Genomic DNA, 26,452 nt, shown 5'->3' with positions numbered 1-26,452 from the left:
GAGGAAAATATTACAAAAGGGGCTCAATTTCCCATGGTTTTGGCTGCATAATGTATCTTTAGGTCTGTTTATGGATTCTTCCAACAGAAAAAAAAAAAAAAATCATCATAAATTCTTAAAAATTGTGCTGGAGAATGTGTAATCTTACTCACATCTCAGTGGACCACATCAACTTTTCAGCTGATGCCTAAAGTTTATTGTAATGTGGCGGTGTTAGCTGGGTGGGTTAAGTATTAATCTCTACGGCTAAATAGGGAGCAATAAATGGGTCCATCTAGAGGTAATTCTGTCTGTCAAAAGAGATAAATTTTGGACAATGACTAATGTGTAATGAGCCATGCTTGCTTAACAGAAACCTCTCTCTGAATGAATATAGATTATTATACCATATGTGGACAGACAAAGCTGAGCAAAATGGCCACATTGCTGCTTAATTTTTAATAACTACTTCTATAATTTATTTATATTGACTCTCATACAATCCCCTTTTTGTTTTAGTTTGTCATTTTATGATGATGCTCTTTTTAACTTTTTTTTTATCTCACACCTCTTTGGTTTTACAGTTTACTATTTTTTGTGCTAAACCCTGCACAATCATTTGCCTGTGCAGTTCACATCCAAAAGTCTTCTCCATTACCCCATGCTTCATGCTTTGCTGTTTTAGCAGACAGTATTTCTCATGGATGCGGTAGCTGGGGATTCATATGTTCCAATCACTCACAAAAACCTGCAACTGAGCAAAATTGAGTTTGCATTGAAAACCAGTTTTCAGTATTCTGCCGGTGTGCATCTGAAGAGGAAAAAAAACGTAGCTAGACACCTGTTGTTGTGGACAGCTGCTTAGGGAAATGTGCACAGTATGGTGTATGCTGCAGGGGGGATATGCTGCTAAATTACAAAACCATGGCAATGTTTTTGTTGTTTAGTCATTTCCATCTTTTCTGCCGGGTTTATGTTCGAGCTGTTTCAGGCTTCTGCTGCTCCCTGTTCTGGGCCTTCTTCCACTGCAGTCCTTATTCCACTGCAGTGCACTGCAGAATTTGATCTGACAAAAATGACTATTTTCAAAATATTCTGACTGAGATTCCGCAAAGCGTTTCTGTCAGACTTCGTGTCTTTCCAGCTGAAGTGCAACGAGCATCAATGGCAGGTTTTCACATGACATCTCAAACATGTGCACTTAGTTTCAGATGTCTGGCTGAGACAACTAAACTAGATGTTGTGAAACGTGCATCACTTGCATCATTTATTACAACTCCGCAATGACAAAATGCCTTTCAGCTTTTGACTCCTAGCAATTTCTTGTAACTTGTACTTGCAATTAAAAATCACATCTGTGTTTTGTGCATCAGTACATCACATAAGACATGTTTTTTTTTCAATAATTCCCTAACCATTACAATGTACTATTGGAATTAGTAAATACCTTTTGTGATCTTACCAATTGTGAAGATGTAAAGTAGATTCTTTATTTATTCATTTATTTTAACACCTTTTCCTTACTCACACTTTTAGGTTTCACTTCTTCCAAACATCATATTTGAGTTTATTCAGTGTAAATACTATTTTTCATCTCAAGTAAATTTTAGGCCCAAACCAGTCTAGTAAACCTGGTTGCATTACCCTCTGAGCAGCTTGACTTTGGATGCTGCCAAAAAACAGCACGCACTAGAATCTGCCTTGGCTTCAGCTTCTGTGCTCATTATCAGGCTGTTTAGTGCTCTGGTGTTTCCCTTGACATGGTGTGGTTATCACTCTGCCTAAAGGTAGAAGGTGTTTACCTTAATTTTACACTGCAGAACACCGTTAGCTAAATTCTTCTAAATAGGCAGGGAGACAGGCAAGCTGAAACAGACCAAAATGTGCCCAAGAAAATCCTATTTAGCGCATTATTTAAAGCACCAAATCGCAAAACTGCAGGGCCATTGTGCTTCAATAAGCTAACCCAATTGCTGCCAGTGCAATAAGAAAGTGACCATTCATGTTCCTTCCCTTTGGAGATTTTGCTACTTTTTAAAAGACCTGTCTTTACTATGCTTTATAGAATTTAAATCCCCCTGTGCAGAGACACTGGTTCAATCTGATATTATGAGCTAGTCTGCTGGAGCTTTTTGTGTGACCTAGAAACTGCAGGACATTGAATGATTCCACAGTTTGCATTTAGATGTTTCTAAAACATGTTAGGGAAGGACAGTTTATTTATATAGCCCAAATTCGCAACAAAAGTCATCTTAGGGCACAAAACAAAAAACAAAGAAGCCTGAGGTGTAAATCCAAAATCTGATCCGGATTCAAATCCAGTTACAGTCAATTCAATTCCTACACAGTAAAATTCACAGTACGTTATAAAACACCAATTAGTAAAAGTTGTCTATCTAAGGGAGCAGAATGCATCAAAAATTCACTTAATTCTGAGCATCCTGTCAGCAACAGCAGAAAGAAACGACTCCCCTTTAACAGGAAGAAACCTCCAGCAGAACCAGAACCAGGATAGGCGCCATCTGCCTCGACCGGCTAGGGTTGAGAGGACAGGAAATAGACACCCGCAAACAGGAAGTAGTTCAGGTGTAGTTTCTATAGGATGAAAAACAAAGAAAATAGATTAAAGGCAGCAATACTCGGATGTATAAACATGAAGAGAAGAGAGAAAAGACAGCAGCAGAGGGAGGACATGTGGTCAGTTTGTCCTCCAGCAGTCTAATCCTATAAAAGCTGAACTAAGGGAATGCTCAGGAAACCCAAGCCAACCTGAACTATAGGATTTATCTAAAAGGAAAGTCTCAGAAGTAGACAGGGTGTCAGCCTGAGAACTGAAAGCTCTGCCTCCCATTTTAGAAACTCTAGGAACCACAAGTAAACCTACAGTCTGAGAGCAAAGAGCTCTGTTAGGAAAATATGTAACAAGATATTTAATAAAAAAATGAAGCTTTATTGTTGAGAGCTTTCTATGTTAAAAGTAAGATTTTAAATCATATTGTGAATTTGACAGGAAGTCACATTAAGCCTGATTATGCTCACAGTTCTATATGATGTGTCTGTCTGTAAATTTGATAAAGTTGTATTAGTTTAGTTCATTATTCTTCACTTTTTCTTTTGTTCTTTAGTTTGATACTGTTTGAGCACTTTGTTTACATGCACTTTCACTTTTTTGTAATTGGGCAAGACTCTAGGAATTGGAAGAAATCCAATGAAACAAATTACACGGAGTTCTGTTCTTTTGGTAGACGTATCTGTTCGAAAGGTTAATCAATACTAATTCCTTATAAATTCTTCTCTTTCTGCTTGTTACTTTTGAAGAGTAGTAAAACTACGCCTGAGAGTTTTTTCACCAATCAGATCATGTTCATGTTCGATTATTTTTAGGTTTTTCCGCTCAAGAGGTCAAGAAAAAAAATCACAATTAGCAGCATCAAGCTAATTTATTTATTAACATTGTTTTTGTAACTTTACCTTGCAGAGAAGCATCTGTTTATAGAATTTTTTTTTCTTTCCCAAATGCTGTGTTTACCCTTGGGATGGGACACAAAACCAGCTATGTATGAAACCTCCATCTGTGCTTACATTAGCAAGGACACGGTTTGTTTATCATGAATGCGCCGCTCTAAAACTGTTCAGGAACTGGATCACTTCAGGTTCATGTTTTGCCTCTTTAAAGCAACAAGACGTGAGTTTTGATGAATATGAAAATAAAAGATCCATTTAAGGGCAACAATAAAACTGTATTAGCTAACATTTTGTAAGATTTTTAGGTTACATGATGCAGAACATTATTATTTTAAGGCTACAACCTAAAGGGGGTGTTTTACAGAAGCTTATTTTGTGACATGTACACATTACCACACATTTTATACTCACAATACAAACTTCCACTGTTTTTACTACCAATGAAAAAGCAGTTTGAAAAGGATTAAAAAGATGTTTTCCAGAAGTAGCCATAAGCAGTTAAGAGGTGCAGTGTACATATATTAATGTTGTTGCTCTTAAGCGTCCTTGTAAATCTAATTTTTCTGTTTCTGCTTTGACAGACGAAGATGCTCTTCTGTATTCGCTCTGAAATAACAGATAACAGACTTTCCTCTATATTGTTTCCTATAATAAGGATTAGACCCCCCAGTTTTGCACACATGTGAATTCACTCCTCCATGTGGGTTTTCCAGTTAAAGCTGCAGGTCTGAAGAGTAATATGAACAGTTCCATTTGCGGTTGTAAAGCAAATATAATTACGGAGGTGACAGGAAAACTCCAACACTCTCACACATATTACTGTAAAAATCATGAAGGTTATTTGGTAAAGCTGCTGTTACAGGGATACATTGTGAATCGCATGCTAAGTATACCTGCTCCCTGTTGCTGAATGGAACAGATGTGTGGAGCGTTTCATTAGGGGAACAGAGCCTCCACTAATTGTGTAATTAACTGTAAACGTGATCAGGAAAAATACTGAAATACTGCAATAATCAATTCATAGATGAAGAAAATCCATTCCTGTATCTTGGTGCATGCATTGGTACGATTATTTTTGCATACATAAGATAAGATGGCCGTGTTTTTCAGATGCAATATGAGTTTTAGATGTTGATCAAAATTTCTGCATGCAAAGACTCCATAGTTTTATATCTAAGACATTAATAAAATTGAAACTTTAAGACGTAGCATTTATCGAAGAAATGCATATCGCCTGCAGCTTTCATGCCAAGAGTTTGAACTAAGATCATCTTAGGTTGAGAGATGATAAAGTTTTGGCCAAATCCTGAAAATAACATTTTCGCTTGATGTGAGTCATTTACATCATCAGAGTATATGATGCAAATGACTCTCAGATACTATCACATCTATATATCAGCAAATCTTATTTCAGTATCTGTGAAACTGACTGAAACAGCCATTTTTGTGTTTCCTGAAGTCAGTAGGCTGTGGTGGCCAATTTGAATCGGTTTGGCGTCAAAGCTTAATCAGCTGTAGATTTACGTCTTATGATTACTGTCCAAGAGTTTCATTAGATTCTGTCCAGAGGTTCATGAATTATTTAGGTAACAGACAGACAAAGCCCACACACAGGCAAAAACATTGTCGCCTGCCTTTTTTTAGCGGCAGCAGCCAAAGAAAAATGAGCCACAGAGAAACAATTGCTGCAAACTTGCTCCTAATTGAATCTTGTTTCTGAAAGCAATTCATCCTGACCAAAGGTTTTATTCTCCACATCCACACAACTCCATAACTCTGCAGTAAGAACATCTTTTTGTTTTTGTTTTTTTTATTTTATTTTTTACAGAAATAAAATTACAAGCGAAGACTCTGTCCTGGTAAACAGCAGGACTGATTTTTTTTTTTTCCTGTCCTCAACATTCACTTCTAAAAGTCCATCTGCAAAATATTTATGTCGTGGTCAGAGAGTTCCTGGCTCCTGAGCTATTGAAGAGATATCTCTGTGCTGTTATTACCTTCCCGCTCTGCGTGCTCGTCATTGTGGGAGCTAATTGGAAAGTACTGCCTCTGATTAGGACCAAACCACTTCTCCTATTCAGCCCATCGCTTGTGATTACGGAGAATTCTTCAAATGTAAATAATATATCTCATGAGATAAAAAGTGTTCTCATGTAGCGTCTCATGGTTGGAAATGTTAGAATACAAAGAGAGCTGAACTCCTAATTATAAAGTTGACTGGAACTGAACTTATACACAGATGGCTTCCAGAATAGATCAATATTGACCTAATTTTCTGATGTTTTTTATGTGTTTGTTACGATAGTTTGTTTCTGAAAGCAGCCAAAGGGGCAAAGCTGGACAATTCTGTGTGTCTGTCTGTTACCAACATTTCTCAAGAACCACAGGATACATTTTAATCAAACTTGCAGAAAATAATTATCGAATACACATCTACAACTGATTAACCTTTGGAGTCAACCTGATTCAAGATGGCTGCCAAAACCAACTGACCTTTTAAAAAATAATAAATAAATAAAAACGGCTACAACTCATTCAGTTTTACAGTCATGTGGTTGTAGCTGACACTGATTCCAAACATTTGATCTTATGAACCAATGGGTGACTTTTAATAAAACTTTCAGGAAGTATTTATTGGATTTACATTCATAAATTATTAAATTTTGGAGCCAAACCAAGTCAAAATGGCCGCCAAGGCTAACTAAGCTTAAAAACACAAGAATATCTGTAACTCAGTCAGTTTTACAGATGCTGTGCCATGATTTGGTCTGGTAGTAGCTGAGAGTTTTTCACAACACATACTTTAAAAGTTAAACTTAAAGATCTTTGCTGAACGCTTTAGAGTTAAGTGTTGGACTCCATTTTGTTTGTCTGTTAGCAAAATATGTCATGAACCACGGGGTGGATTTGAATGAAACGTTCAGAAAGTAATCATTAGGTGTACATCTACAACTAATTTACTTTTGGAGTCAGTCCAATTTAAGGTGAGAAGCTCATTAACATCAGTCAGCAAATATTTGCATATACCTGTTTCAGATTTGCAGATATTTCGTTGAATTTTGGTGTGGTTGTAGCTGAGAGTCATTTACCGTGTAGACTCTCAGCTCTAACACACATCGTGATGTCACGAGAAATTGTGAATAACGTTATTTTACAAAATAGTTTTTACCAAAACAGTTACAACTCTGTCGCTTGTCAGCATTAGGGTGATATACATTCCTTCAAGGGAAGCTAACTCTTTAATTTACTAAGAGCTTTTAAAGGATGATTAACACTACCTTACAAGATAAATAAATCTTAACACCATATTTATTCTTAGATAATCGTGTCAGAGTTCACCAGCCCTGCAGTGCCTTCAGGTCTGCTACTAATTTTCAGTCTTTTGCAAAAAAGATCAAGCGTACACAAATTAGCATGTTCTAACTCATAATATGCTATTAGTCACTATATGATCTAACAACTCACTCTAAATTTTATGTTCATTTGGCATGCCTTGTATACCTAATTTAATTCGTTATAATTAGGCTCAATGTAGAGGTGTTTCCAGGGGTGTTAATTTGCCTTTAGGCTTATGCACTTGATGTGTCTTGTAAATTATAGCTGTAAGAGCTTAAAATGTACATTTTTGCATGGAATTATGATGACTAAATAAGAAATAATGCTATTTTGATATATAGAACAGCAGGTAGTGAAGGGAAATTGTCAAGATATTGCAAACTAATCAAAAATTTTATTTACGTAGCAAAAATTTGAACTGGTTCACAAAAGTAAACTATATGGCACCTACAGTGTATGATCTAGCCAATATGATAACAGTGAGTATTTAGAATAGAATAGAATAGAATAGAATAGAATAGAATAGAATAGAATAGAATAGAATAGAAACATACATTATTGATCCCTTGATATAAACTGGTTTGTCACAGTGGCAAACAGCAAACCTAAAAAGGTAAAAAAAAAACTAAATAGTATGTACAATATTATTAAAGAATAAATTATTTCATTTAAACACAATCATAACTTTATCCATAAAAAAATATCAAGGTAACTTTAGAAACTGACAATTTAGAGTTGAGTATTTCACCATAGTTTAATGGTCTAATTTTTTAATATTATATATTTTTTTTATGATAAAGGAAAAAAAATAAAATGTCTCACTATCTCCGGAATAAAACAACCACATTACCTGCCTTTCAGCCTTCTGACTCTGGCTTCCACAGCAAATATCTGTTGATTTAAATTTTATTAACAGCTGAATTTTAATCATTACAAACAGACACGTGCACAGCTCTTCTGGCCATGTGAGCTCAGGTTCAGAGAGTTCTTTTTAAAAAATATTTTACGCTGAAATATATGTAGATATCTGACTTTTCTTTTTTTTAAAAGCCAGAAATGTTTTAATCAAATGTCAGACGGTAAAGCTGCAACCTGGTATTTGAATCTGTGTGAAGTTTACCGTGTGTCGTGTTGTCCTTTGGCTGAGATTAATGGATTCCTCTCAAACACAGTGAGTCATTGCGGATTGCATTGTGTTTTGAAATCAATTAAGATGGGCCTCGTTAATGGTCCATATGTGCCCCAAAGACAGAGAATCATTGCTGTTAACAGAGACCTGCACAGAAGCCAATCCTAAAATTTGAGTTATAGCTCTGCTAAGACCTTGCATAAAGCTCTTCAGGGTGACAACCATGCATTTATTGGCAGAAAAACAACTTAGTTATGATCATCTTTTACCAGTAAATGCGTGACATGTCTGAGAGAAATGCTGAATACAAACTCTGTTAGATTGCAGCTATCGACTGCATCGCTGTAGCAGGTGGGTCTGAACTGTGAAAGTGCTAATTAAGATTACTAGAACCACATTAACATGCATTGCTGGAGTTTGCCCTACTTGCTGCCTGCTCTAAAGGATCAACAACTACTTAACTTCACTTCTAAGAATCAGCAAGCCCAGGAAAAGGCAGATGAGAATAAAGCACCCTCCCATTAAAAGTTTTAAGCAGGCCGCGCACACAAAGAAAACGAGTATGGAACCGAATTATTCCATGTTTTTTTGTTTGTTTGGTGTTTTGCTGCTGTTGTCGTTCTTTCAGGTATTTAGTTTTTTGCCACATTTTACATTTGGACATTTCACATGGACTATATTAGCTTTATTGAGAGGATAACTTTTATTTCATATGGCCCAAAAGGAATTAGAAAATTTCTTTCAAAATGTCTGTGTAACATCACCTTTAAAAAATCTGGTATTCTATAATAATTAAAGAGTCAGTTGACACAGATTGTTTAATCAAGCTGAAGACTTTTTTTCCTCCTAATGTTAAATCATAAAAATAGGTTAATGATACAAATTTTCTTTTGCTTGCACTTTTTGTTAAAAGATGTGATGGTAGATGATGACTTAAAACCCCACATTCAACCTGTTAGCCCAAGTCAGATTTGTGAAATGATCCTTTGGTTGCTGGTTTAAAGGAATTCAACCTTATCCTGCAATCAATCTGTCAAATTTGAGTATTGTTGGAGTTATTTGGGTTTGCAAACTACAATGAAAAACTTCTTCAACAGGTCGGTTAGCCAGAATTAGCTGTAGGCTTTACACCATCAGATCAGGTTTGAAGATGGGAACAGTGTGACTTAACACAGTCCCACAGATGTGAATGTGGCCGGAGGTTCTGCCATCTTTGTTTTAAAAATAACCATTATTCCATTAATCTCTTACCAGTACAGGAGGTGACAACATATGGAGAGCTGTAATATATGAATATTTACAGACTGCAATCATTTGCATTTTTGCTTCATTCAGTTAGCTCAATGTTTGGGTCTTCAGGGCATTCTCTAAACCTGATTTGATTATAAAGAAGATTGGGTGTTTGTACAAGTTTGTTTCACTTCATTTACATTATAATATTGAACGTAAATAACACACACCACTAATATAACACATCACAGCTCAGCAGCCTCAGTGTTCTTCCATAAACAACTCTCCAAAGTTTTGCTAAAAAAAATATTAACCTTGTAGTTTTAATATGTTCAATACAGTGTGCAATAAAAGACTTCTCAGGCAATTAACATAAAAGACAAAAACAAACAATACCCCTTGAATAAGTGCTTGGAAAAAAACAGGGGAGACAAAGAAATTGGCCTTCAGAACCAACAACCAACTCCATCGACTTTGACAGGAAGTAACCTTCAGAACAAACAACAGTCTGCCTCGACAGGTTGTGGAGGAAAAAAAAGCTCTCCAGGCACCGATTTCTTGCAATTTTTTTTATTCACATAACTACACATTTTGTCATAAATACACACTGCAGGGTATTATATAAGAATGACATCCAACATGACTCCGACATGTATGAATTGATTTAGTGACAGACGCCTTTTATCGATATTTTCTCCTTCTTTCTGCCTGCAGTTTGCCTGAAATATAACTGCTTGACACGCAGCTGTATGAATTGACTGTGTCAGTACCGCATTAAATTCTAAAAAGTGAGTAAAATCACAGGCACATCCTGACCTGATCCATATGTTGTTGTGAGTGCCAGGTTGCTGTGGGCAATCATGAGTCAGAGCCACACCACTGTGTGTCAAACCTAACCAGCTTTGGTGTCTCCATGACAGGATTACCACATCAAATGTGAGGGCAGTCTCCTGCAGTGGCATCCTGTTATTACAGGCCCTTTCATGTCCTGTTAAGACCCGAGGCTTCACTGTAGCGCTCGCTCCCTCCCTATTCTCCAGTGTAACTAGGACACGAGGAGGTTTTTCTCTGTGTTTCTGTGCCTTACTGCATGTTCACTTGTGTCCAGTTATCGATGCGTCTGTTTGCTGTTAGGGTTTTATCTCGATGACCTTTGCTAGTGTTCAGAACAAATAAATATTATGTTTTATAATTCCACAATCAGATTATTGTGGATGACAAAGGTTACGAACGAGTACAATTACTAAATAGTGGAACTAAATTTCCAGAGGCGTGGAGCCTGTTCATTGTTGGAAATGCTTTGTCCTCTGCAGGAAGACAGGCGTTTCCTGCTGTTTCTTTGAATAAAAGTTTTCAACCAATGTCACAACATTACGGTCTGATTGGTTCTGACTTGTCTTCTCACAGAAGTGTTTTCCTCCTCCTGACAGCAGACTGAATATAATCAGATGTTTTCAGACCCAGATACAACTAAAACAGTTTTTTATTTTCCTCCAGCAAAAATTGTGACCAAGAAATACAAATATCAGTTCGATTTCTTTTTTGCATTGACACTGTTATTTACAAGCCCGTGAAAAAGTCTTCACACCCTTTGAACCTTTCCGCTTTTTTGTTGTGTTACAACCACAAACAAAGTATTTTACCTGGATTTTCTGCGATACACCAACACAAAGTGGCACATAATTGTGAAGTGGGAGGAAAATTTTACACGGTTTCCAAAATGTTTTACAAAAAAAAATCTGCAACGTGTGACATGCATTTGTATTCAACCATCTCTGCTCTGATACCACAAACAAAAATCCAGAGCAACCAACATCAGAAGACATCTAATTAATAAATACATGTAATTTAATCCCAGCATGAATACAGAGGTTTGTTACAGAAGATTAGTGATCAAACAGCATCACGATGACCAAGGAACACTCAAGATAGGTCAGAAATAAAGTTGTTGAGGAGTTTAAAGCAGGGTTAAATTCTAACACAATATCCCAAACTTTGAGCATTTCACAGAATCACTGTCCATCTAATGCAGGGATGTCAAACTCCAGGCCTCAAGGCTCCACTGTCCTGTAAGTTTTAGGTTTTTCTGCTTCAACACACCTGATTCGAACAGTTTAATCACCTCCTCACCAAATCAACAAGTTTACCAGAAGCGCGTCCACAAGTCATTAAATTAAAGCAGATGTTTTAAAGCAAGAACACATCTAAAACATACAGGAGAGCGGCCTCCGAGGAACGAAGTTTGACACCTGTGATCTAATGGAAAGAGTACGGCACAACTGCAATCCTACCAAGACATGGCCGTCCACCTAAACTTACAGATCAGGCAAGGAGAGCGTTAATATGAGAAGCAGCCAAGAAGTCAGGTAGGAGAATCAATCCACAGAACAACTATCAGTCATAAACTCCATAAATCTGTCCTTTATGGAGGTGTGGAATTAGAAGAAGAAAATCATTACTGAAAGAAAGACACAAGAAGTCTGTAGGAGACAAAGCAAACATGTTAAATAAGACCATGAAGGAACTTTTAGTCTAAATGCAAAGGCTACGTGTGGCAGGAAAATATCACTGCACATCACAGTGAAACATGGTGGTGGCTTCATCATGCTTTAGGTGACAGGAAAGCTGATCAGAGTTGATGGGAAGATGAATAGAGCTAAATCCAGGCCAGTTCTGGAAGAAAACCTGTTAGAGGCTTGAGACTGGGGCGGAGGTTCGCCTTCCAGCAGGACAACGAGCCGAAACATCCGTTCAGAGCTACAACGGAATGGGTTAGCTCAAGGAATGGGCCCAGTCAAAATCTAGACCTAAATCCTACCAAAAATCTGTGGCAGAACCTGAAAGCTACTCTTCACAGCCACTCTCCATCCAATCTGACTGAGCTTCAACTATTTTGCAAAGAAAAATGGACAAAAACTTCAGTGTCAAAGCGAAAAGAGACAAACCCCAAAAGATTTGCAACTGGAATTGCAGCAAAAGTTTGCTCTACAATATATTGACTTGAGGGGTTGATTACTGACGCACTCACCACACCTTTCAGATATTTATTTGTGAAATATTTTAAAAACCGGGTATCATTTTCTTTCCACTTTGTGGTTGTAATGTCACAAAATGTGGAAAAGTTTAAGGGTTATAAATATGTTTTCAATGCTCTGTACTTTTAGTCACCCTGACTAAGTACTGTTTGTCGCTGAAGGCAAAAAATAAAACAATTTGATGGGCATACAGTGTTATGGAAAATGTCATACAGATTTTATTTCCCATTAGATCCCATTTAAATGATTGTGAGCTCGTTAGGCAGAATTAAAAATACTGACGTGATCTATGTGCATGAAAAACAATGTTTTTGTTTTGACATCTTCCTTTAATTTGTGTAAACAGCACTAACAAGCTTCTGCAATGAGTGAAAATAGAATAAGTTGCCCCACTCACAATTGACTATTTAGTACAAAACAAAACAATTACTTTAAAGTTGCTACAGGAGCGCAGTGTCAGGCTGAAAATGTTAAAGGTAGCAAAGTATTAACTGGGGTTAACATATGAAATATATATTTAAAGACACCTGTGATAGCTTTTAAAGCTTTCTATGTGTCCGAAAACCTCTGTGTATTTGTTGTAAAATTCAGTTTGTTTGATATCAATTGATTTTTGACAACAGCAACAGCTTCCCGACTCATCATAAAGTCTTTATTAGAGCGGGGAGGAGAATTCCCTCCCTGAAGTCCTGAGGGACAGTCGAGCTGGGAGCTGTAGGTGGAAGAGTTTGAACTATATGAACAGAAAGTTGTAACAGCAGAAATTACAAAGTACAGCAATGGGATTATAATTCTAAAACAGGATTATAAGGGATCAAATACTAATGTGGCTAATATAGAACAAGAACCAAAAAAATGGAACAAGGAAATGACTCCAAAAAAGGGAAAGTAAAGGATCTCTTTTATGCATTTGATCATGTTTAATGAGTCTCTACAATTCCCTGAAGTCTTACTGAAAGATTTGTACCATACCTTATATATATATAATTCACAAGTTTATTTATATAAGGAGAAGCGAGTAAAGAAAATGGATGGATTAATGGAGAAATAAATCTTTTACACCACTTTAAGTCTTAAACATCAGATCATTCAGTCATAACCTCTTCTCCTTCCCCCTGCATCTCCTGCTCACAAGTTGTACCTCAGATTGACAATTTTAGGGTTTGATTCCTTTTAAAACCTTTTTAAAAACAAATGAACTGAACATGCTGCGTAATTACAATCTGCTGCAAAGGTGTTACGATTTTTCTTTTGAGGAAAGAAATGTCTAATTTTCAAAATTTAAGATAAGAACCAAAGGGTTTATTGGTGTACGCACTTATTTGCATGTTATACTAACTAATGCAATACAAACTACTAATGCAGTGCCATTTAAGGCAAAGGTTTGCTTCTCTTTTATGAAGATATAATAAATATACACTTCAATGCTAAATGCAATTTGAAGGTCTAAAAACATTTTATTTATTACCATCCTTTCACAATATGAGAGCGTTTCATAACCCAAGTTTGTCATCTTCTTGGACATAAAACACTGGTGTATGTTGACGTTAATAACTAACCAGAGTTCAGATGTGCCATATTTCTTATATTTCTCCCAAGTGACTGATTCAATTCCGCTAGAAACATAATACAGGCAGCTGATAAATTAACAGTTACAAAAGATATTTCTGAGTCAGTAAAAATACATCTTAAGTAGATAGTTTAGTAATAAAAAAAAATGATTAAGTAATGGGTTTTATTTTGTCCATATGAGAGAGTTGGATATAAAACACAAGGTAAATAAATTAAATCCAGGGTTTTCAAACTATTGTACAAGTACCGCTGGTGTTGCTCAGGATCCCTTAAGTGGTATTCAGAAGAAATCTATTTTAAAGGTAAATTACAAATCTCATGAACTGAACTGCGATGCAAAGACAAAACATGGTGGTTCAAGCAAATTACCGTCTTTGCTGCAAACTGAAACTACTTGAAACAAAAATGGAGAACATTTTCTAGAATCTCTGTAGAAACTGGAGTAAATAATGATTAAGTGGAATGCCTGTGATTGTTTAAGGTGTATAAAAGCAACAAAAAGAGCAAAAAAGGCAAGAAATTAGAACTTTCAAGCTGTCTCAACTTTGCATTTAGTTGGTTTTGGGCAGAATATGTGTTACTACAGGTAAATTATAAGGAACCATCAGGTATGAAACTAAAACTTCACCCTTTAACTAGGGTTGGTGCTTTCACCTGTTTGCTTGGTATGTCAGATAACTAGATAAATATAAACTTGTCAGCTTGAACTTTTTGACTTCATTACTTGATCATTTTCAGAAGATGGATTTGTTTGTTTGTTTGCTTGTTTGCCATTTTCTGAAAAACAATAAACAACAATCTTTAAAATACCACAGATAATGCCTCAATATGTCTGTCATAAAACATATATAAACACACCCAAACATCTAATATAATTTTGTGGATATCTATACACACATCATCTAATGCTTGGGTGTTCACCTTTTTATTAATATTTGATCATTACTGAGTTTGTGTCAGAAGATTTAGCTTCATGTCACATGAGCAATCTTTGTGCTCCTAAAGCCTTTCAACCAACTTAGATGAAAATATAAGATGTAAGTCTTTATCTTGGGTCTGTCACTTATGAGCACTTTAATAATAAGGCTGAAGTAAAAAAGAGTGAGAAACGTAAAGATCGTTTTCCTTCACGGTGCGGCTTCTGGATGTAAATTCTCCTGAAATAAAGCTGATTAACCGCAGCTACAACAACATGGATCAAAGGTTTCAGCCAGGCCAGCAGTGATTATTTTAATCAGGAAGAACCGTCTCTCAAGTTAAAGCAGAAAATACACGTCGGCACACTTTGAAAACTCAGCTGGAGTAGAACTATTACGAATGCAGGCTCTGGGCACTGCACTCAGTCAGATGTTAGTTTTTTCGAAATATACGGCAGTAAATTGTATAAGACAGATATGTTTCAGTCTATGCTTCTCGAAGCCTTGAACAATTCAGTACCTGAAATTGGTTAGAGTCCCAAACAATTTACAGAAAGAATTGCAACACTGCTGAAAGGAATAGAATTTCACAGAGAAGGTTATGGCCCATCTACAAAGGGCTTTTCACCAAAATATATATTAACACACACACACACACACACACACTCACACACTTACAAAACACACTGGGTGAATATGTTACTCTTCTAAGACAGGGCTTGGTTTATGCCTCCATTTTTTTAAATGCAGAACAGATTGACAAAAATACTGTCTGTCACTGTGTGAATACTTTAGAGCCTCATCCTTTTTGCAAATAAGTTGTCATAACTTGAAATTTCAATTAGAAAAAAAGGATTTGATTGAAGAAACAGTAAATATAAGAATATGAAGCATTTGACTCTACTGTGGTTCACGCTGCTTAAAACAACTCCGACTTTAAATTCAGATTGATGTGATTTTTTGCTTTTGTCTCTGATTGTTTCCAACTGTGTCAAATCGACAATAAATCAGAAAAATGAAACACAATGTGCTTCTGTGCATGACAAAGTCTGCATGTTTTTTTTTTTTCTCCTCCTGTTTGCTAATCACCCGCTCCAACTTCTTGCCAAGCCCAGATGGAATCAGTCGGGGGTTGCCACTTATGCCAAATATCAGATTTGAAAACCTCAAATCTGTCTTGTATGAATCAGAGATGAACAGAATATGGATGGAAGTGGACAAAAAGAAGGGAAAAAACTGTTGTTGTCCAACAGCACTTCACTCCTGATGGAGTAAAAACACAGAAGGGTTTGTGCAATGACAGTGTTGCTGCACCATCAATGCTTAAAATCAAGTGTTTTACTTTAAATTAAAAGTTTTCTGCAGTTGTTTTTAATATTTCTTTCCGCAAATAAGTTTTTTTTTTTTGGTTGTTGTTGTTCCTAAAACTATTTTAAGTTGCTCCTTCTGATTTTATTAGCATTTTTACATTATTAAAACCCGATTTTATTTATTTTTTCTCTCCACTGTTTTGGCCAATGGCAGGTGATCGACATCAAAGAGAAGCTCAAAGAGTCTAGGAGGTTCTGGTCCAAATTGCCAGATGACATCTGCGCCGAAGGCAAACTCACAGAGTCTGATGACGAGCAGTGTTGGAACAGCCACACAAAGGGCAGGTGAGAACTTGATAACCGTGGCAAAAAAAATAAATAAATAAATAAAAGTCATGCCGCACTCCTGTTATCACGGCTTGCCTGCCAGGGATTAAAATAACCACACTCTGTTCACAGATTAACGGTCTCTCTGTAAGTACAATGGCTCGTGCCGATACGGAAAACTTGTGCAGTATATAATCTCAGAGGCTCTAATGCTCAGAGGAATGAGAAGCTTCAAACCCGTCTTGTCACCATTGCAGCTTGTAAAGTAACCCTGAGCCTTCCAGTTGATTGGTCAGAAAGTTGTTCTCCCCGACAGAGGACTGGAGATGTTGGCAGGGCGCCTTTATCACTCCGTCGCTTCGATGCTCTCCAAGAAACAAAACCACCAGATGGTCCAATAAAAGATATATGCTTGTGCCAGTACTATTTTTAAGCACCACTCTAAATCCGGTAGGTAAATGGATAATTAAACACCAGCCAGACTGTGTCAGGAATGTTTTCCAAAAATAAATAAGTAATAATAAAAGAAGGATCCTCTTGTTTTTTTAAATACGGACTGTAATCTTATCTGTTTAGAATCAGTTAATTACTGTAACAGATATTAATGGTCAAAAGGTGCAGAATCTTTTGTAAAAACATAAAGTTTCTTATATGTGCATATAAATATTGCTGGTTTTTTCCTCTCATGTAAAGTAATGAATTATTATTTTAGATTTTTTTTTTTTCAAGAAAAAAACTGTAATTTATCATCATGTTATGTTCTCTTTTTTTGAGAAGTACAGCCATGTCCATCGAGAGCACATTAAGCTTTGTAACACACTTAAGGCTTGCATAAATTAACTCTGCAATTAGAAAAAATAGTTGTTTTTTTTTCTAACTTTAAATGCCCTGACTTGTAAATTATAAACCTAGTAGCTACAATTAGGAAACATTTCTCAATCTGACCCTAATGCAAGTTTACCAAGAATATTCGTTGACTAGTCATATTTTGTTTTGCTTTGTTTCTTAAGAGAATGTGTCAAATTTACGCCAGAGATCCTAATTACCACAGTCAAGCACACACATAATTTAAGCTTGTTCAGAATTGCTGCTTTTTTGTGTTACTTTTGGAATATTTCATGTTAACACAAAACAGAAAATATTACTTCTTGCAGAGCGTTGTTGATGATACAGATATTTTAACTTAAAAAACAGACTTTTGGAGCCTAAAGAAGACGGAAGGTTTTATATGATTTTGGTTTTTGAGTGTGAGGGTTGAGTTTAGTGATTCAAACTGTGTGAGCAGACAGAGAGCAAGGAAGTGTCAGATGCAGCAAAGAACCCAAAGCACAAAGAGGGCAGCTTGATAAGTCAATAGGATCACAGAGAAAAACTTCCTTACAAAGTCTAGGAACAAGTATAATTTGACTCTAGGATTATTTCATTGGTGGAGAACAATAACACGGTGAAGGCCAGCGACAGTGACAAGAAAGATAAATTGTTCAGCTGATGAACTGATGAGGAACAGCTGCACCAGGAGGGACTCGGGGATAAAAGGAGCCACACCCATGTGTTCACACAAAAAGAGACAAGGGGAAGACACATCAACAAACATGAAGGAAAACACAGGGGAAAACGAATCCTGCTGCAGCCCTGACATGAATGTTCAATCAGTAAAATTTACCTCACTTTAATTTGTTCAACAGCTGAAGTCATTTCCAGACAGCTTTCATCATGAGAAAGTGTCAGAACTGATCTAATTCTTAAGGTGCCATGTTTAAATTATCGTTGCATCAAGTTAAAATAAACCTGATTTTTCTCATCAGTGCAGCAAACAAACACTTATGATGCAAAGGCACACAAGACTGATGCCATTCCTACCAGGAAGAAAAGTCCAAATACATTCAAGTCAATGCTGACGGAGCAAACAAAAAGCCTCCTTCAGCTAAAAGCCAAAGAAAAGAGATAAGACTAGAGTCAACATTTTGTCTGATTTTTTTCCAAACATAGAAAGTCCTTACAGAAGCTTTTAATGGTGTCCAAGTCAAGCTCTTTGGTTTTGGATCAGATTTTATTTGTCTGAGATGCTGCTCCGGAGTAACACCCAGTGATTTGGTTCGGTTTGGTTCAGGCTAGAATTACAGATGGGAAACAGTCTCTGCGCCACGTATCAGATCAAACAGCCATAATTCATATCCACTTCATTCACTGCAGAGCTGGGTCATAATTCAACATGCTTTATTCATGTCTTGTCAGTTTTCAGATGCCTCCCAAAAGACTTTCTCTGATGCAATGCCAGTGATGCCACCTCATTTAAATGCTTCTGTGCAAAATATATTACAAAGGCAGAGAGAAATAAAGTCAAATAGATGAACAAAGTTGCCATTGGAGTCAATTTTAAAAGTGTTTCCTTGGATACGACTTGACAATGCATGTTTTTGATTTGTCACTGTCAGATATTTCCCTGAGGTGGTAAAGGAGGGTCTAACCAACCAGTTGAGCAACCCAGAGGTTGAAGTGGACATCACCAGACCTGACACGCTGATTCGGCAACAGATCATGGCTCTACGAGTCATGACCAACAAGCTAAAGAACGCCTACAATGGAAATGACATCTACTTCCAAGATTCCAGTAAGTTCTCCAACCTGCTTATGAGGCAGCAGGAGAACTGTTTAGGGGTTCTTTTGTTTGTTTTTTGCCATTCCTTTCTCCGGCTGCATGTTTCAATTTGGACGAGACAACAAACAGCATCCTCACAGATGCACAAGCAGCAGAAATAAGATCTCATTTGTCATTCATGTTGGAACTTGTCACCAACGCCGGTGTAGCACTGAGGCAAGACTGACATTATTAGGTGAATAAATAGCTTTAGGTGTGCAGACACAACCAGTGATAGACAGCCAAGTTTATGTTTAGAAAGATGTACATTTCAAATCCTGTCATGACTGAAACAATCACTTCTGATTCTGTTGATCTGCTAGAGTTGACAAGATGGGAGGAATACACCAAGGCTGAAACAAGATGTGTGGTTGCATAAAGAGAGCCTCAGAAAGATTGTATTTTTCTTAACTGGTAATCTTCAGGTCTAGTGGGAAATAAGAGCAAGAAAATGCATATATATTATTAATTATACATAACTAACAATCAATTTTGATTCAGTTCAGTTTATGTTCAGTGCCAATTCACAACAAAAGTAGTTTCAGGGCATCATACAGGTCCAGATCAGAAATAATGGGGAATTCAATACAGTCTAAAACAGATCCAGATTCAGATCCAATTAGCCAATTCAGTTCAGTTATAGAACAATACAATCAGATTCAGTATATTTTAAAATGCCATTTAGTAAAAATCAAAATATGGTCTATTAAAGCAGGGGTAGGCAACCCTGGTCCTCGAGAGCCACCATCCTGCAGGTTTTACTTGTTTCTCTGCTCCAACACACCTGATTTAAATCAGTGTGTCATTAATCAGCTTCTGCAGAACATGAAGAGGTGATTTAACTACTGAATCAGTTGTGTTGGAGCAGGGAAACAAGGAAAACATGCAGGATGGTGGCTCTCTAGGACCAGGGTTGCCTACCCCTGTATTAAAGGAAACTAACAGAATCTTGATGCATTCCCCTATCGTGGTGAAGCACAGGGGTGACAGAGGAAAACACTGTAGTACAAAACTAAATTCACAAGTCTAAACTTTTAGAAAACACCTACTTATGAGTGTCATGATTTTACTGTTGCAGGTGACGAGGGCAGCACATCTGGCAGTGGCAACGACTGCTCCGATGGATGCACAACAGAGTTAGTTTTCGTTGCAACAGAAGCTCCTGTGATCGGAGCCGACAGGAGCAACGAACGCGCTGCCGCAGCAGCTCCAAGCAAGTCACTTTCCTGTGGACCGTCCACGCTGTTGGTAATGGCTACCCTCGCTCTCCCACTTTGGGCAATGCAGACTCAGTGGAGATAATACAGTGCGGCCTGATCACTGACTTTTATACTGTTACCCAACAGTATGTTTTACAGCAAACCATACTGCTGTTCCCTCACTGGACATGTAGAACCTCCTGGAAACATGCGGAGAATGGCTGACTGGATGGTATGGTAGGGTTGGAAGTGAATGCAGTGCTGCATCCTGCTTGTCGTCCCCCCCTCTCCCCCCCAAAGAATGCTCAGTGCCATCAGTGAGCCAGCTTTTGGAAAAAAAAAAAAGAAATGTGGTGTTTTCTCATTATTCTAAAGTAGGCTTTGAAAAACACGCTTCTCTTGTCGGTGATGAAACGGTCGTGAGGTGGTTCATGTCGGTGAGTTTTCACATAAAGGGGAATCTATTTTTCTTTTCCTTTTGTGTGATGAAATGAAAAGAAGACAACACCCTTTTTTATCATTTTAGTTTTCCCACACTCGGGCCACAAAACAGAGTTTTACTGTGTGCATGCATGGATATGATGTAAACAGACAATATATTTTTAGTTATTTATTCCTTTAGTTTTTCTCTTATGTTTGTAGGCTACAACATGTTTTGGATCAGTTGGCGTAGGACAGTACAGCACTAGCAGTTTATTTGTCTTTGGTCGTGTGATTGTGGCTTCAGGAAGCAGGAGGTCTGACAGCCACTTTACTGTTGCACATTTGATTGTCTCTACAGAAGTGCTAATGTACCGCACTAAGAAAACTACTTTGCACAGATTATTTTGTTGGCTTCATGTCTTTATAAAGCTGCAAGAAGCATCCACCATATAAAGAAAAAAGATTTATATTTTCAGATCGTTTAACTGATTGTATTGTACTTATAAGCAGTTACAGTATGTAGTTCACTGGAAAATACTGTAATGTAACCTTTACTGGTTTAGGTAATTGCTACTTTTATAAAGTTCTTTTTTCTTGTTTAAACAGTGTGTCAGCAACAATACTAATTTCCTGCTAATATGAGTTACCTGATTTACTCTTTTGTTTGAGTCATTAACATGCACTCGCACAGTTCTTTTATCCTTAGAGGACCGAGAAAGTAATGATGCTAGATATATGGCAATTGAAAATTAATTTGATGCATTTACCCTGGATACCATGCTTTAATAATCTAGGATGTTTTTTCCTTTTGTTTTTGTTTGTTGTCACATTTATATTTGCTTACAGATTGTGGGTTAGTCTTCTGAACTCTCTGACAGGCTCTGCAGGTTACAAATTGTGATCCACCGTCCTGAAATTTGCATCTTTTTGTTGTTGTTGTTGTTACTGAGCAAACGAGAGCAGGCCTGCATGAAAATGGGTTATGCAAGTGGTCATGTAATTTTACATGGCATGACTGTGTCACCTCTAAATGTACAAAAGTACCAAGGTTAAAGGAGTGAAAGTACTCTTAGAACTATTGGGTTACTTCTCATAACCTTCAGTCTGTCTCCTACAGGCTTTGACCTTTAATAGGATGTAGAGCAAACAACATGCACTCCACAAACACAACACAATGCCTGGAACCCTTGGTCAAAGAAAAAAAAAAGGTTAGCCTTGAAAAATGTTGCAGACACACTGCTGTAATTAACAACAAATGTTCAAAAATGGTACATGAATGATGAAAAATGTTATCCTCGTGTTTGCAGGATCCAGGTGCTCCTAAGCACCTTAAATGTTTCACAGTGCAAATGCCCTTTATCATAACAGGGACCTCTCCAAATGCATGTCCATAGCAAATTAACAGCTGCTCCGAGTATCTCAAAGAGACCATATTTCTCCTGAAGCACATGAAGACAAGCACGGGACAAAAGAGGTCCCCCTCTCTCGCTGTCACCTGCAGGCAGAACTAGGTGAGAAGGGGAACAGCACTGAGCACAAAGTTAGTGCCAGCATCACGGCCGACTTCACACAGAGCACCAGAAGGGAAATCTGTCCTCAGTGCACTCGTGTGACTCTCAACAGAGGCCCAGAGCACCGCAGGAAGCTCCCAACACAAGACAGTTGACCTCTATCACCTCACTCCTCGCAGAAATCTATTTAGGAGAAGGTGACTGAACAGCAGCCTCCCACCAAAACCAGCATGGCATGATTAAATCACTGACGTGTAAACCTTAATTGGAGGAAGCAACAGGCCAAAGCCGGAGGAAAGACATTGCGGTGATTAACGTAAAGTCCTCTCTAATGTCACACTGTCCAGTAGTAAATTAATGCAGAAACAGAAACAAACTCTTGTTCTGTTCATCCGTTAGTGTCTGTTGAAGAAGCTCTCAAACAATGAAATTAAACTGGAGATTTATGAGTCTTACATTTATTTTAAAGGGATAATCCAGACATCTTTGAAGTGATGCTCTGTTTAATATTTATTAGTATTTTGTATCTTATCAGCCATGACATCAGGCTAATGGCTAACCAAATAAGTGCCAGTTTGTTTTATCAAATTGTTTTTCAGGTTTAAAAAACAATTCTTTCTCAGAAACAACATATTAGTGAATGCTACATTAGCTAATATTAAACCTCTACACTTCTGCATGACACCAGATGTTAGTTCATTACTGTTTTTTCAACCAGACATCTGTATTAGTATAAAAATGTATGTTTGCAGACCATAGACAGACCGTGTTTTTTGTGCCGATGGTGCTGAGGCTGCTGAATGCATCAGTCCGCCTGACCAGCACGTTCAGTCAGTCAAAAGTTTACTCAGTCCCCGGCGGACTGATACATTCAGCAGCCTCACCTCCACTGATATATACACCGTCTATCTCACCAACATTAATAAAATTGGACAAAGCTTCGTAGCTTCTTCCTATCGTTCCTGCCATTAATTCTTGGGGTGCTGTCATGTTGTGTGTTTGGAGCCAGAGGCTGCACACTCAGGATGTGGGTCTGAACCCTCAATACGAAAAGCCCGCCTACGCACGTTCCCAACTGATTAATCGTCTGCGACACTGTCAATCAGGGTAATAAGTCTCAAATAACTACTTAAAACTAAGCATATCTAAAAGTGCATATTTAAACACACAGAACCAAGATGAGAGCTTTGTCAATCAACAGCTAAAAACAAATATCTGAAGTGTTTTGGGTTTTTTTTAGTCAGGAAACTGTCCCATTCATTGGCTTAAAGGGCCAGTGCATAAAATTGTACTGCAGCCAGCTGCTGGGGGTCTAGTTATAATATATCCTGATGGCCTATCTATTCTCAGCACATATACATTCAATATGAATATTGAGTTAAGAAAACAGCAAAAAACTAAACAAATGGGGTCAAAATGTAGTGTTTTCTCAAAAAAGTTTTTGAAAAAGTCTGAAAATCAATTTAAAAAACTGTCCCCAGTTTGGCTAACCATTAGCCTAGTCTGACTGAAAACTTTTGCCTTTTTCTCAATACTGTTGTTCTATGATTTATAATACAATTGATGAGATGCTAACAAATAAAATAAATATTAGACAGAACATCACTTCAACGTTGACTGAACTTTCCTTTTAATCATATATTCAATACCAGATATTTATTATTTAGACTCATCAGCTTAATTTTAGTTGCTCATATACACAAATTTCTGCTTTTCAGGCTGAACATGCATTCAAAAATGTTGAAATGCTTGGGTCTAGAAATTAAATTAAAACCAATATGTTAAAACAAAACAGAGCAAACAATTAGTGAGCAAATATTGTCAGGTAATCTGCATTTTGTTATTAAATGAGTGAGAAAATCATAGATATCTTTAAAAACTGTGTCTTATGGAAAGTTCAAAGAGAATTTAGCTTTTTTTCAACTTCAGTGTTAAAGTTGAGCGTGACATTCCCTAAAACAGGATTTAAGCAGACAATGGGAAAACTGGGTTCAAATGACGCCTGTTCTTTAAAGCCTTTAGAAATGTCAAATTAAATGTTTATAATCAATGTTCGCAATCAATAAATTGATTAAAATTGCAGCTTAACAGGTTTATAGTTTGAAATATCTACATACAATCAGTTTTTAGGTATTAAACAGCAGAATGGAAGCAGATTTTTCTGAGTCGAGGCAGAACAATCAGTGCAGTCCTGATAATAAGGCAGGACGTCAGCAGTGGAACCTCAGATATCGGCATTATTTGAGCTTTAGAGATTGTGCCTCTTCACTGAGGCCTAACAACTGTGTTTTCTCACAGCATAAAAAAAAACCTCAGTAAGCATCTGCAGACATACAAAGGTCGAATACACCTATTACAGCCTCTGCAAGATCTGTGATTGCATCAGAGCTGTGGATGAGTGAGGATAATGCAGGGCTTTGCTGGTGTTGCTGAAACACAACAAGCAAACTGATTTTAAAAAAGGGTTTTTTTCGTTCTGTTTTTCCAAAAAGCTTTTGTCTGGTAACAGTAGTTTTTTTTCTCCAAAACATGAGAAAAACCTTTGCCATTCTTCAAAACTTTGTGTATTCCTCTCCTTTCCCGACAAACCCTGATCAGAGTCATTATTGGAGATGAAGCAGTGCTTGATTTCATTTGCCTGTGATCCTTTTTTTTTTTTTGTCTCCTTTGTTATCTTTGGCTTTTAAAAATATAAAAATCAAGTAAAATCCTATTTTTTACTAAATGTTTAGAACCAGGTGTGTTATGCAAGGTCTCCTCCATTTTAATGTGAATTATTTGCTGCACTTTTTGCTGAAACATATGCTGTGAGTGTGGTACTGTTGTGATTTGCAAAGTTCAGTGACTAAGGAGCACATCAAGTTTGTTTGGAGCTGTCGGTGCACGCTGTTTAAAAGTTTAAAAGGGGGAATTCAAGTCAATGGTTATTCAAGCAGACATGCCTTACCATTTTTTAAAAGACTAAAATGGACTGCTTATTTGGCTTTTGTTACACATTCTTGTATACAAAAAATACTACAATGGTAATAATAAACATTTTACTAAAAAAAATATACCTTTTTCTTGCTTTTTTGTCTTTTGTGCATCAAATTATTTTATTCCAATCAACTCCTCTATAGCTAAAGTGATTTAAACTATTATAGCATTTTTGAATTTTATTTTTATTTTATTTTATACAGAGCCTTGTAAATGTCTAAGCTTAAAAATTAAATGTAAACATATATATATATATATATATATATATATATATATATATATATATATATATATATATATATATACATTTATGCACACATAGTCAAGTTTACCCATTCTACTGGACTCAAACCACTAACCCTAACTTTACACAAATAAGAAGCAGAAAGACCCAAAACCCTTTGAAAAGTGCAGTACCAATCAAATCATATAGAAGTATCTGCTGTCTTTCTAATATTTCTTTATAAAAAATGCAGCACCGACACTTTAATGTTTGAACTGATTCGTATATATTTGACCCAATTTAAAGCACAGTTTTGCTTTGTTTTTTTTCTCCTTCCTGTTGTGTACTGTAGTCCCTACTGGTAAAAAGACAATAAATGTGTAGGATCTTACTGCAGCAGGAAAATATTAGCACTTAAGTTTCATGACATCAGTGGTGTCCATTGCTGGTCCTCGAGGGCCACTATCCCTCTTGTTTCAGGTGTTTCTCTGCTGTGACACACCTGATTTGAATGAACAAGTGATTAACAGGCCTCTGCAGGACTTGAAGACCTGCTGGAGAGCAGGGAAACAATTAAAACATGCAGGATAGTGGCCCTCCAGGACCAGGACTGCACTGAATTACATGATGGTGAGAAAAACACTGAAAATACTGCAAAAGCCTGGAAAAAAAACACCACAAGAGATCAAAAGGTCTTAAAACCTAAAAACAACAACTATGAGCATTAAGTAACTGAGCAGCAGGAATGGTTATGAATAAAAAACACTTCATTTTTCTCTGGAATTATGTGTGAAGTTAATTAGCCTCTCTGACTGACCTCAGGTCTGTGTGTGTCTCTTTTGTCTCTTTGTCCTCAGATGGTCCGGTGACCTGTCCGGGGTGCAACCCCCACCTGGATCACGCAGCAGCCTCCTGTGACCCTAAACAGGATTAAGTCAGTGCAGAAAATCAATGTACCACTGCAATTAGTACCAAATAAAAATTCTATGACAGTGTGACAGTTGGATGTGTGATGATCCTCCTCCTGAATGCTTGGCTGGCTGTCCTCGTTTCCATCCTGGTCTTCTGTGTTACAGATGCCCAGTGGGTGTGGTTGGGTCTGCATTAGGATCACCTTGGCCCAGGTTGCGAGGTCTCGGTTTTTCACAGCAGCAGTACCATTCAAAACGTGCACATTGTTTT

General features: G+C 37.1%; 1 protein-coding gene across 2 annotated transcripts in view; it reads left to right on the top strand.

The window, feature by feature from the left end:
- gpc6a (glypican 6a) overlaps positions 1-23,628 on the top strand; it is a 149,711-nt gene extending 126,083 nt beyond the window's left edge. For both annotated transcript variants that reach the window (XM_017405206.3, XM_017405200.3), the window contains 3 exons: positions 16,188-16,318; positions 18,736-18,911; positions 20,017-23,628. In XM_017405206.3, the coding sequence (XP_017260695.1) occupies positions 16,188-16,318; positions 18,736-18,911; positions 20,017-20,240 (531 nt within the window). In that variant the 3' untranslated portion in view covers positions 20,241-23,628. The remainder of the gene's footprint in view (positions 1-16,187; positions 16,319-18,735; positions 18,912-20,016) is intronic.
- The last annotated feature ends 2,824 nt before the right edge of the window (positions 23,629-26,452 follow it).

This window comes from Kryptolebias marmoratus, linkage group LG15, assembly GCF_001649575.2.
Source record: "Kryptolebias marmoratus isolate JLee-2015 linkage group LG15, ASM164957v2, whole genome shotgun sequence".
Taxonomy (NCBI): domain Eukaryota; kingdom Metazoa; phylum Chordata; class Actinopteri; order Cyprinodontiformes; family Rivulidae; genus Kryptolebias; species Kryptolebias marmoratus.
Note: the sequence above shows the minus strand (reverse complement) of the source record. Positions and strands in the feature narration are given on the sequence as shown.